Raw genomic sequence first — 12,343 nt, forward strand, 5'->3', positions numbered from 1 at the left:
TCTGCCTAATCCCTGTGCGGAGTATAGATTCTCAGGTACGAGTGACAGGATTTGGGAAAGCTAGTCCCATAAACTCCACGAAGGGTGTTTCCTAATAGGCCGAGAGAAGCTGATGCTCAACAGGCTTAAAGGGGACAGGAAGCCTCCGAGCAGGCCCTGGGGGCGATTCCCAGGCTGAGGGCAGAGGGTGGTGGGGCGCTGCAGGGGGCTGGGAGCCAGGGTGCACCTCCCCCCAGGCCAGGTGGGCCGCCCTAGTACAGCCCTTCCCGTTCGTGGCTCTGTTCCAGTCTTCTGTCCCGCAAGCAGGGCCCGTTTGTGGAGCCTTCCCGTCGGCCCCGTGCCCTGCTGGGTCTCTTCTGGGCTGTCGGTACTGGAGAAGCTTGCATGGAGCCAGACTGTGAGCCTCTGCCTCTGCCTGCTGAGCGGGGCTACCCAGGCTTGCGGAGCAGGAAGCCGGCCAGGGCCCCGGGAGGCCCCCGGCTGCAGCCTGGCCCAGCCCTGCCGCGGGAGCCCTGGCCGGCGTTCCTTCACGTCCTCCCGCCTCAGCCTCGCCCGGGCCGGGGGCTGAGGCCGCTGAGTGCCAGCAGAGGTGCTCTGAGGACCCTCTCCATTGGGCCCCCTTCCTCTCTTGCCTCCCTCTCTGTTGTCTAGCACCTTCCTTCCCTCTGCCTGTGCTGAGGCTGGCCGGAGGCTCTGCGCAGGGAGGAGGGGAGGGGGTGAGTGAACCGGAGACGGCTCCTCCCGCCACACAGCTCCCCTGTTGACCCCTGGGCCACCGTGCTGGCCTCCTGGGGGTGGGCTCTCTGCACCCCGCAGCCTTGGGTGTCTGCCGTGTTGCCCAGCTCCTTTCCTGGGCCTGAGCCGTGTCCCTCGTTCTGGGGGGTCTCTTACCCCCGGGTCTCGTAGGGCCATCGATGGGGGCCGCTTGCCCATTTCTCTGCCCTCCACCTGTGCTAGGTGATGTGGAGTGGTGCCAAGGGCCAAGACACTCCCAGCTGGGGGTCCCACCTATGGCCTCGGTGCAAGCCCCGGCCACGGACTTGGTTGTACGCTGTAGGGAGGGGAGAGGCCACCAGGTGGCAGTGCAGCCACACCACCTCTGGCTGGCTGTCCAGAATTCGGGAATCAGAGTGCAGTCAGGTGGCCTGGGAAAAGCCGGCCCGCAGGACAGCAAGGGGCGTGTCCCTCCAGGGCGGCCTCCATCTCCATCCCCCTGGCCCGAGTGGCTCTTTCCCAGGGGGACAGAGGGACATTTTACTCTCCGTGTCCGGCACGTGGCCTAGCCAGCTGGCTCCCCAGTGGGGGATGCTTCTGCCCAGCAGAGGGGGGTAGCTTAAGCAGGAGAGGAGGACGCCTCTGCTGCCTAGCCGGGAAGCGCAGCACCCGGCACCCCCGACTGTCCCCGTGAACCCGGACGGCTCAGTAGGCTGGGGTGGGGGGGGGGGCACCTGAGTCGCTGCCGCTTGGAGCTGTTCCATCATCGTGTTCTCGGTTTGGACCGTTGGTTTGCTTTGAGCCTCCTGTTTTGTACCCGGGGATCTGGCCTTGCTCCCTGTGCCCCCAGAGGCGGGAGTCGGGCGGGGCAGGGTGCCCTGAAGTGGGCTGCTCTCCATTCTCGAAGCCTGTTGGCTTTAAGTGTCTGTGCCCCCAGTTTATGTAGAGAAGGAGGGAAACATTTGTAAGTGGCAATTACTTTCTTACAGTCTGGTGAACAGGCGATGAGAGGTGAGGGGCTTAGCAGAGCATGGCATGCGGCGGGGCCCCACCCCCAGCTCCCCGAGAGCACCGTCCCCGTCCCACGGAGAGTAGAGGCTCGTGGGCAGGAAGATGAGTATGTTGGCATTTAAGCCTGCGCCCCTCTGGTGGGTGTAATCGCTCTGAAATAAATGAGGTGACGTGAAACATGAAGAGCTTGAGTTGGTGAGCGGCGTTGTGGACGGGCTGTGAACGTGGTCCCGGCCCAGCCCCTCCAAGCCCAGGGCTTTGAATCTCTTGGCTTGACTTTGGCTTTCCTTCCCAGTTCCGCTCCCTCCTCCGAGGGGCTGGTGGGGGGGGGGGGCGGCTGCCCGCCACCGCAGCCTTGCAGGGATGGGGACCCGCGCCCGTGGGCTTACCTTGAAGCAGCCCCCCCACTCCCGCAAGGAACCAGGGCTCCGCCCGACCCACATCACAGGGGCAGTGCCCGGGTGTGGCTGGGATCTGAGGGCCCTCTCTGGGACGTCCCCAGCCCTGTCCCCTCTCCTGCCTGCACCCGGCAGGCCATAGCTGCTGGGCAGCACAACGACGTGAGGCCTGGCGGGCATCTGTGTGCAGTAGCCGCTGCTCAGCTGGGAAGGGGCCAGGGCGGTTGTCCACCCTGGAAGCCGCTGTGAACTTCACAAGCCTCAGTGCCGCGCGGGGCAGGGCGAGAGGTGGCTTGTTTGGCTTGTTTTCGGTCGGGGTGGGGAAAGGAGTCTGGAGGATTGGGGCTGGCATCTCTTGCCCAGAAGGGTCTTCAGACTCCCCAATGGGCACCCCGCGGAAGGCCGGCTGGATCCTGGGACAGGCTGTGGGTCCTGGGCCCACCCTGGCAGGTGCCCGGTGCTGCACCCCGCCCTCCACCCTCAGGGCCCCGGGGGCTGCCAAATCAAAAAGAGTTGTCCTGGTTTGAAGAAAGAAATCTTTATTAATAATCTTAATACTGTTGATTTGAATGGTCACACCTTGGAAGCATACAGAATGGTAAGAAAGGAAGCCTGGGGCCTGGCTGCAGTCCTGGTGGGGAGGGGGGGGGGGCTGGGAGGGCGGGGCCGGGGGCGGAGCTGCCGCAAGAAAAGGGTCCGGAGCAGCAGGGGGCTCTGGACGGGAGGGGCCGGGCGGGCGGGGCGCTGTACAACAGGAATAGAAAAGGGGCTCGTTTCAGGAGCTTCAGGAGCTGATGCTGAATATATAAAGTGAGGTGTGGTTTTTTTTTGTTTTTTTTTTTTTTTACTTTTTAAATTTCATGAGACAGTGGAGCCGTGTTGGGAGCCTATGTTTTGTATTTTTTGCTGCTTGTCGTACTCCAGCGATCCCTGCGTGGCGGGGGGCTCCTCCCTGATGCCTACCTCTGCTCTCCCACCACCCCGGTGGGGCCTGACTCAGGTCCCGGGCGCCACTCCAGGCCTTTCCCCCCGCTCGCTCTCCCTGCTTGGGCCTGGCCACCCAGCCCCGTGGCACCGTGACTCCTGACCTCACCGTGCAGCCAGGCGCTGGCCCGCCCGGCCCTCTGCAGGACAGGGATGGGGAGGGCCCGGCCCTGCAGGTGGCCGGAGGTCGGCCTTCCCTCCCACTGACCAGGCCCAGGCCTGCCTCCAGCAAGGGAACAGGAAACAGGCTGGTCAGGGCCAGAGCGCGTCCTCAGCCCCAAGGCCTCCACCCTCCCAATGCTAGCTCTTAGGTTCACGGTGTGATCCTGGCCAGGCTTCCCGGGAGCCCCCTCACGTGGAGCGAGGGGGGGCCTGGGCGCCCCACAGTTCTGGAACCGCGTCAGCCCTTAGTGTTGGGGTCAGACCCCAGGGCTGCTGGTCGGACGGACTCTGGAGGCCTACAGACTGCCTCCCCAGGCTTGCAGAACACGGTGTTGGCGGCATGGCACGAGGGGGAGCTGGGGCCCAGACAGCCGGACACGACGGTGACGGGCACGGGCCGAAGCCAGAGACCCCGGGAATGAACAGCTGCCCCCCCCCCCACGCCCACCCCAGCCCAGCTGTCCCCTCCACTGGCACAGTTGGCAGCAAAGGTCAAGTCCTGCTGGCTGTTCTCCCCACTCAGGCCTGTGGCCTGTTCCTCCGCTGGGCCCCGCGCGCCCCGGGAGTGGGGGGCCGGAAAGGAAGACTTGGTAGAGAAGAGGCCCCTTCCCCTCCTGCGCTCCCCGCCGGCCTCGGGAGGGGCACTTCGGCCAGCACGGTGGCCGGGGAGGGGCGAGGGCCCGGGGCTCTCCTGGGCTCGGCGCCCTGCGGACGTGCTCCCTCGCAGTGGAGTGCGGCACCGCGCGCGACCTGGACGTGCTGGATGCTTCTTGGTTTGGTGGTTTTTTTTTTTTTTTTTTTTTTTTTTTGTTGCTTGGATCTTAACATCTTTTTTTTGTTTTGTTTTTTGTTTTGTGATTTTTTTTTTGTTTTTTTGTTTTTTGTTTTTGCCCTTCATGGTCCAAGAAGGAAACGGTGGAAGCTTTCACTACAACAGAAACAGAAAGGCAGGACTTGCAGTTTCACCGAAGCAACGGCAGGCGTGTTGTGAGGACGGATGGGGTGCCGGGTGGGGAGGGAGGGTGCCGGGGCCCCGGGCTGCCCTGAAGTCCTAGCCCCCCAACCCCCACTTCTCCCCCCGCCCCCTGGCCTGTCCCCCAGGCCCAGCTTCCGGGAACCGGTGGTCCTGCGTGAGCTGAACTGAAAGCCGGCCTCCTCCTCTGGGGCAGAACGTGGGGACCGGTGTCGGGGGGAAGAAGGGGCAGCAGGAGCAGAAACCACAGGGAAGTGGGCTGGCTGGCGCAGCCTGTAGGCTCTGCTAGAGCTGAGCGGGGCAGGGGCCCGGCTGGCTCTGGGCGGACGAAGACGGGGCATGGTGGATGGACGGCACGGCACAAGCCACGAGGGGCCTGCGGCGAGACAGCGAGTAGGCGGTGCTCCCGGTGGTGGGAAGTGAGGGGCCAGCACCCAGGCCGTGATCCGCCCGGTCCGGCAGCTGAGAGCCGGTGTGCCCTGGCTGGTGGGGGACCCACACCCTCTAGCTGGCACCCAAAGCCCAGCTCTGGCATGCCAGGGGACCTGGGCTTCCCCGGCCCGAGACACCTCCTGCAACGGAGGAGGCAGGGTGTCGTCCTTAGCGGGCAGCCTACCCTATGAGGCTACCTGGGCCGTCTCGGCATTCGCTACAGGACCCCGGCCAGCATGTCCCCCACCCCCCAGGGCCCAGCGCAGCTCCGGGCACCATGCGGCTGCTCGGCCGCAGACCTAAGCACCAAGCCTCTCCGGACGGGAGGCTGGCATTGAGTGCTGTTTCGCCAAGAAGGCCGGCGATGGGCCTCCCCCTTGTGCCTCACCTGCTCACCCCTTCTGAAATGTACCCTGATAAAAGGATGTTTCCAAGCCTGGGGAAGGGGAAGGGTGCCGGGCTGGCCGGGACCCCATCTCGGGCGGTGCTGAGGTGCCGTCCTCGGAGCCTGGCTGGAGGGGAGAGCCCGCTGCTGGAAGGAGCACGGCGGGCTGGGGGCCCTCGGCTTTGGTGGGGGTGCGCGGGGGCATTTCTTCCTACACTTTCATTGCTTACAACAGAGGCTACGGAAGGAGCCCTGAGGCCCGTATGGCCGTGGCCGTTTCCGCCTGCACCGTATGCTTGTGACTGCTTCGGCGGGAAGCGTCCTCAAGAAACGTGAACCAGAAATGTTAGTTTCAGCTGTTTGCGGGTGAGGAGGGCAGATGCGGCTACACCGGCCATCAGCTGGGGGAAGGCGGAAAGGGGGCATCGTCTCGGCCGGAAACCCCGCGTCCTGTGGGCCGGAGCTCCTCCTCACTCCCTGAGCCCCAGGGGACGGACAGTGGCTGTGGGGTGTCTTCTGTGGCTCCGTAGCCCCAGGGGATGGGAAGTGGGGGTCGCCCTGGCGGGCTCTATTGCTAGTTCTCGGGGAGAGGTCTTGTGCCCAGGCTAGCCCCTCCCGCTGTGTGCATACCGTACCTGAAATGGCTTGGGGGCACAACGTCAACAAAGTCAAAATAGGAAGCAAGGTTTCAGACATACAGGGGTAACCAGGGTCAAAGACACACACGCCATCGTGAGGGGCAGGGAGACCAGCTGGCTGGAGGTAAACCCTATGGGCTGTGGCGTCGCGTGCCGCTGACTGGGGGGGGCGCACTGTCCTCCTGGTGGCTGTGCCTGGTTTTGGACTGCTGGGTTTGGTGTGTACTGGGCAGTCAGTGTGAATGCTGCTAGGGGCTGGGCCCTCTTGCTAGTAGGGGGTGAAGCGGCTGTACCCTCCTCGGCACAGGCTAGCCTGCAACATCAAAGATGACAAACAGCCAATCAGTACCGCCTTTCGGTAGGGGGGCAAAAGCAAAAAGAAAAAAAAAAAAAAAGGAAAAACAAAAAGAAATCGCTAAATCCCGTTTTTTGCCCCCCTCATTAAGGTTTGCCTTGGGGAGAGCGGGTGCCGGTTCTCATGGCAGCAGGGGGCCCTGGGCCTAGTCCTTCCGTGGTGGGGGGACGATGGGGGCCGGGGGGCTGCTGGGGTCATGGGCCACAGCGCTCCTGGACAATAAGGTTGGAGATGTCTCTTGGCAACTCTCTTGGCTCAGGCCTGGCCCTTCCCCGGCCCCTTTCCCCTTAATGGGGGCAGGGGAGGTCTCAGTGCCCCAGCGGGGCTGCCTGCCCGGGGGGAGGGGAGGCAGGACTCAGGAAGGTGGAGGGACCTCTTGCCAGGGTTACACCAGCCCCTCGGAGCTTTAGGGGGCCCCCTAGGGCCCCTGCTCTTTGCCCAGGTCCTCGCCTGGGCCCTCCGTCCTGCTGAGGAGGAAAGGTCTTTGGCACACTCTTGCTCCCGTGTCCCTGGGCTGCCCTGGATCAGGGAGGTCTCCGGAGGAACCTCCTCCCCATCAACCAATTTCAACAGAAAAAGGAAGAAAAGATGGCAAGTGCCACGGAAAAAACTTGGAAAAAAAGAAAAAAGAAAATCCTACAAATAAAAATGAGAACGTAAGAGGGGCCCCTCTGTGAATGAATGAAAGCTTCTGGCCAGCAGCCGCACAGAGGGCCGAGCTGACCCTGGAGCCAAGGGGTCCACAAACTGCACTTTTGGGGCCCCCATCTGGGTGACTGCAGGCTGCTGGGGATGCCGGAAACTTGTTAAAAATCAAAAAAGTCAAAACAAAAATTGGAAGTAATCAAAACCAAGGGAGAAGGAACAATGAGTCCCTATTGGCTCTGGGCCTCCTCCCTCCTTGCCCCTCACCCCCCCCCCCCCGCCCCCGCCGGGGCAAAATGTGTTCATCTTTGATGCTGGACGCCAAGCTAGCTAAAAACTGACACGAACAGCCCCTGGGGCTCGGGGTGGGTGGGCACAGGAGACAGGTATCCCCTGGAAGCAGGTCTCGGGGTAGAGAGTAAGCTGGGCTGCATGTGTCCACAGCTGACCATCCACACACATACACACAGACACACCGGCCCGCACACCTCTGGCTGCCACGGGCCCACCAGGAGTGCACGCGGCCTGGGGAGAGCGGGCCACAGTGCCGCAGAGGGGCCTCGTCCCGCTCCCTGACGTGAGGAAAAGGGGCGACAGGACACAGAGGGACCGCGGCGGACACAGCCCCACGAGTGGCGCGGAGGCCCTGCTGGCCTCTGGAGCCTCAGAAAACTGGGCAAAGCGGGCGTCCCAGGGTGCTCCCCAGAGGGCCAGACGTCCTTACTGGGCAGCTGCCCATCTGGGCGGACCTGCCTCCCTCAAAGTCCCCGAGGGCACCAAGGGGGCAAGTCCTTCCCCAAACTTCCATCTAGGCCTTGGTCCCTCCGGGCACTGGTCAGAGGCCTGGGGCACTCTCCTCCCTCCCACCCCATCCTGGCTGTGGCGCCAGGCCCTCCTTGTCACAGCTGGTGCCCAGGGCCAGGCCGCCCTGCCCCCTTACCATGGTTCCGATGCTGTAGGTCGCTGCGGGGCCGATGGTGTGGTGGTAGGGGTCAGCTGCTGCATAGACTCTGCCGTAACTGGGGAGACAGCACAGGGAGGGAGGGGGGCGTGGGGGGGCGATGGGGGCAGGTGAGGGGCCACAACAGGTCTCTCGCCTCCTCCCAGACAGTTGGTGAGCGTCCTCCAGGGTGGTCCCGCCTGCCAGCCCCACCCCCACCCCCTTCCTCCCCATCTTTTCTGCCTGTTTAGAAGGAAGGGTCTGGAACACAGCCGGGCACCCTCTCAATTCTCCCAGTGTCCGCTGACCCTGACAAGGGGCCACATGGAAGAAAGAAGGCGTGCCCACAGAGCTGCTCTGGAGGGCAGAAAACCTGGACGCCCCGAGGAACAAGGGCCGAGCGCGGCAGAAAGGCTCAGAGCAGGACGGGAGGTCACCACGAAGGAAGTGGCCCTGTGTCCCCTACTCCACTTAGTGTGTGTGTGGAATGCCAGCTTCTTGTAGGACAGGGCTGGGCCTGCTGTGCACCCCACAAACCCCCACTCCCCCCCAACACGTGCGACGGCGGGGGTCTGAGGGTGCCGCTGGGCGGGAGGGAGCCAGAGCCCACGCGCCAGGCACAGGGACTCCCACACGTCCCTAAGCAGGGGCTCTGTGCCCATGTGCCAGGCCAGGCCCCCCCTGGGGGGAGCCCTGGGGGCCTGCCCTCACGACCCAGAGCCACCCGCCATCCTCTGCATGTGCTTGAAGCTGGGCAGGAGGTTGGCTGCTCTCCAACGGCCACACTGCCCAGCTGGTGTCCTCAGACCCCCCCACCAGGAGGGTGCGCTCACAGCCTCTCCTCAGTGTGAAGGAGTCTCAGACCTGGCAGCCCTAAGCGGGGTCCGAGGGGCACCTGGGGGCAGAAGCAGAGCCTCCGAACTCCCCTGCTCACCCGGGGCCTCCAGCGCTCGGGGAGGGGCTCAGGCCTCCTGGGCTGGGAATCAGAGGAGAACTGAACGGTGGGGGGTGGCAGGGCCTCCCCCAGCCATGCCAGCAGGAAGTGATTAAAGAAATCGGGGGCTCGCTGGCTCAGCGCCCTCTGTCCAGACCCTGCGCCACCAGGGGGAGGCTCCCCCAGGCCCGAGCCGTGGGTAAGTCTTCCCGTCTATCTGAGCCCACCCCTCCAGGGGCCTGTTGTCCTACTGTCTCTCTTCACCCCGACTACTGTCCCAGCCATACCTGTCGCTGTAGGCTGCCGCGGCTGCCGCAGGCTGAGCGTATCTGTAGGCTGCGTAGCCCCCCTGCAGAGAAAGGGGGAGGGAGAGACAGCACAGGGGCTTAGTGGGGCTGACGCAGCCTTTCAACCTTTACCGTGGCCAGGTGAGCACTGGCTGGCGCAGGCCTGGGGGCACATAGCTTCTGGTCTAGCAGAGGCCTAAGGACCGCAGATGGTCAGTGGCATGGTTCGAGGGGAGGCAGGGAGCACACATTCAAGTCCCATCCGTGGGCACCGATGATAGCGTCTGGCTGTGCTCATGGCTTTGGCACATGATCAGTGCCCACAGACCTGCCAGCAGCCCAGTGAGCCCCTGACTTTGATGCCAGTGGGTGCCAAGAACCCATGGGTGACTCTGGGGGCCACCCTGGACACTGAGAAGGCTCAAGGGCAAACTCAGATCATGTCTTGGCCCTGGCACAAAGGGACTGTCGAACTATGGGCAACTGCCCAGGACGGAAGCAAGGTCTCATGATGGGCTGGGTATGTGTGTGAGGTGGGGTCGGCAGCTGGGGCTCGGGGCTAGAGAAAGCAGTAGGGGCAGCCCCGTGAAGGGAGAGAGATGCCACAGGACCTCACCACGGGGTCCACCCTGGAGCCCCTGCCTCCTGGTCTCTCTCCGGGCCTCTGTACTAGATATGGGTGCCCAAGGGGGCTCACTCAATGTGATTAGGGACACAGGAGAGTCGTCTCTCCTGCCCCCATCACCCAGCGTCCTGTGGACCGGAGCACACGTGGGCACAGACAGCCCAGGCTCAGCTATGCCAAGGTCCCCAAGGACCCAGGGTCCTAGGCACGCTCACCCTCCCAGGTCCCAGGGATAGGGAGGGATGGGAGAGGAAGGGGGGCCGGGAGGGGAGAACCCTGGAAATCAGCTGAAGTCCTGGACCCCCCCCCCCCCAGGGGGCTGCACTTACATAAATCTCAGCACCATAAAAGCCATCCTGATACACGACCCTGGAAGCAAACGGACAAGAGAGTGGTGGGAAGGCTGGAGAGGTGGGGTAGGCCGGCTCCGGCGTCTGCTGAGGAGGGAGGGGGCAGGGTGCCGGCCCTGCCCACGGGACTGGCATTTTAACAAGCGTTTGCTCCAGCGCCCTGTTTTGGTATAACAATAGAGTAACACCCTTGCTGGTCAGCTCCTCTCTCCCACAAAGCCAGGGGCCCCTCGGCCCCTGGTGCTTACCCTCCCCCCACCCCAGCCCAGGCAGCTGTCCCCCCCATAGGGGCGGAGGGCACTGGGCCCAGGGTAACGGACCAGGGAGGGCTTAGAGCAGGCCCTCACCCAGCTTAAGGGCCAACCACAATCCCATTAAACCATCCAGCAAAGTGCTGGGGCTCTAAATGTCCCCCAAATGCCAGTGACCCTTGGTGCCCATGGCAGGGTGGGGCTGGGGTACGATATGGGGGCAACTGCAGTGCGAAGGTCTGGGGGTTCCCACAGCCCCCCCCCGGCCGTTCTGGAAAAGCTGCCTAGCCCTTCTGGCTGCCCGAGGCCTCCCTCCCCACACCCCCTGGGCCTTTCTCCATGCCTCCCTCCCCGTGCCTCCCCAGGTACTCACGCTCCGTAAGTTGGGATGGGGGGCGGGGGCGGCGCAGCCCGAAACGTGTTATACACGGCCCGGCCCCGACCCCGTAGGTGCGCGCCCCTGTAGGCAACGGCTGTGCCCGTGGTGGGGTAGGGGAACCCCGTCACTGCAGGAAAGGGGGCCGGAGAAGAGGCGGTGAGAGGGAAGGCCCAGAGAGGGCGAGCGTAGGCCCAAGGGCCCGGCCTGGGCGCAGACACACCTGGCCCCGCCCAACCACACCCGCATGACCACGCCCCGCCCGGCCACACCCACCTGCCTACGCGCAGACCACGCCTCCCCTGACCACGCCCTCTGGCCACACCGCTTCCCCCCCCCCGCCCCGCCCGGCCCTTCACACTCAGAAGGAAGGCTCCCGCCTGTACCTGCATAGAATTCAGGCCCGTAGACTGCGCCTACCACGGGATTTAGCTTCCAGCCTAGAAGAGAAGCAAAGAACCCCAATTACCGTCTTCCCCATTCTCTCCCCACCTCACACTATCCTGGGGCCTCCCACGTAAGGCGGGGCCTCTGTAGACGGCTGGCCGGACCGCCTCCCTTTGCAGGCAGGGTGAGCAGAGGAGACCCCGGCCCCACTCGGGATGCTGCCGCCTCACCGGGTCTGACCTTCTGCTCCCTAAATGCCGGGGACCAAGTCACTCCTGACCCGTCTGCCTGGCTGTCTTTGTGACTTATTTCAAACGGCGGCCCTCCCCAGCCTGCCCGGGGCCTCAGCCCGGCAGCTTGGAGTCTGCAGTCTCCGCCGGAATTAGGAAGGGACATCTGCAGGCCCACAGCCGGGATGAGGGGTCTGGCGGCGCCCCCGCTTCAGCACATGACAGAGCCCAGGCATCGGAAAGCTGTCCCCGGTGGGGGCCTGGCTGCCTTCCAGCAGGGTGGGAGGCTGCCGTGCGGGGCGGGGCTTCTGCCGCAGACCCCTCCCACCTCCTGCCCCACAGCTTCGGTCCCGGGCTGGAGCTCCTTCCCCACTGCCCAGTCCAGCCCTGGCCATCCCCAGAGCAGCCAACGGAACGGCTTCCTGGGGAGGAAAGGGCCTTGGGATTCGAGGTAATAATGACATTTCCTGAGCATCTCACCATGTGCCACGCTGTTCTAAACCCAGCCAATGAGGTGGGTGTCACACCCTCCCGTTTTCCAGATGAGCAAGTGGAGGCTGAGGGAGGCGCAGCAGCCTCACAGCCCAGAGACGGCAAGTGGCAGAGCCAGATCCAAACCAAACGCACATTCCTGGCCATTCCCTGGCCCCTAGCTGTTGGCAGCCGCCGCCTCTCCCCCTTTGCAGGTGGGCCGGCTCAGGCCGCTGGCTCAGGGCCCTCCGCTTCTGGGCCAGTCTTCCTCTCCCACCAGGGACCCAGGTGCAGGAGTGAAGCCTGCTTCCATCTGAGGCCCCTGGGGATGGACACCAGCTGGCTTTGAGGGGGCTCGGACCCCAGGCGCTAGCTCAGATGGAATGGGCTGGGAGCGGTATATTGGACCAAGCCCAGCCCCCTGTCCCCCTCAGTGTACCTGGTCTTATGTTTGCAGGATGCCCTGAAGGCCCAGCTCCATCTCTCTCTTGACTTTGTGAAGAGGGACAAAACGAACTGAGCCCACTGGCCGGCTAGCAAGACACCTCTGGAGAGCATGGCAAAGGGCCAGACCAGGCCGTGAGCGTCAAGACTCTACCTGTGGGCCTCATACCCAGATTCTAACATCCCCACTGCTGGGTGGGTGGCCGGAAGGCATTCAGGACAGAGTGTCGGCAACCGTGTTCTTCCTGGGGGCCCATGCTCCACTTCCCATGAGACTGTGGCCACCTTCCCTCCCCTTCCAACATCACCTGACCAGTGTGGCTGTGTCTGAACATTCATGCTGAGACTCTG

The 12,343-nt window shown here is 63.9% G+C and overlaps 1 protein-coding gene across 9 annotated transcripts in view; it reads right to left on the reverse strand.

The window, feature by feature from the left end:
• Nucleotides 1-2,642: 2,642 nt before the first annotated feature.
• Nucleotides 2,643-12,343, reverse strand: part of RBFOX3 (RNA binding fox-1 homolog 3) — a 403,727-nt gene continuing 394,026 nt past the window's right edge. For 5 of the 9 annotated variants that reach the window (XM_027567998.2, XM_027567999.2, XM_027567995.2 and 2 more), the window contains 6 exons: nucleotides 10,847-10,900; nucleotides 10,458-10,590; nucleotides 9,813-9,993; nucleotides 8,859-8,920; nucleotides 7,638-7,716; nucleotides 4,354-6,010 (listed from right to left, as the gene is read on the reverse strand). In XM_027567998.2, coding sequence (XP_027423799.1) covers nucleotides 5,966-6,010; nucleotides 7,638-7,716; nucleotides 8,859-8,920; nucleotides 9,813-9,993; nucleotides 10,458-10,590; nucleotides 10,847-10,900 — 554 coding nt within the window. In that variant the 3' untranslated portion in view covers nucleotides 4,354-5,965. Of the gene's footprint in view, nucleotides 4,198-4,353; nucleotides 6,011-7,637; nucleotides 7,717-8,858; nucleotides 8,921-9,812; nucleotides 9,994-10,457; nucleotides 10,591-10,846; nucleotides 10,901-12,343 lie in introns of those variants that run through there. The other 4 variants (XM_027567994.2, XM_027568002.2, XM_027568001.2 and 1 more) reach the window with 4 other exon arrangements.

Source organism: Zalophus californianus, chromosome 16, assembly GCF_009762305.2.
Source record: "Zalophus californianus isolate mZalCal1 chromosome 16, mZalCal1.pri.v2, whole genome shotgun sequence".
In the NCBI taxonomy this organism is placed as follows: domain Eukaryota; kingdom Metazoa; phylum Chordata; class Mammalia; order Carnivora; family Otariidae; genus Zalophus; species Zalophus californianus.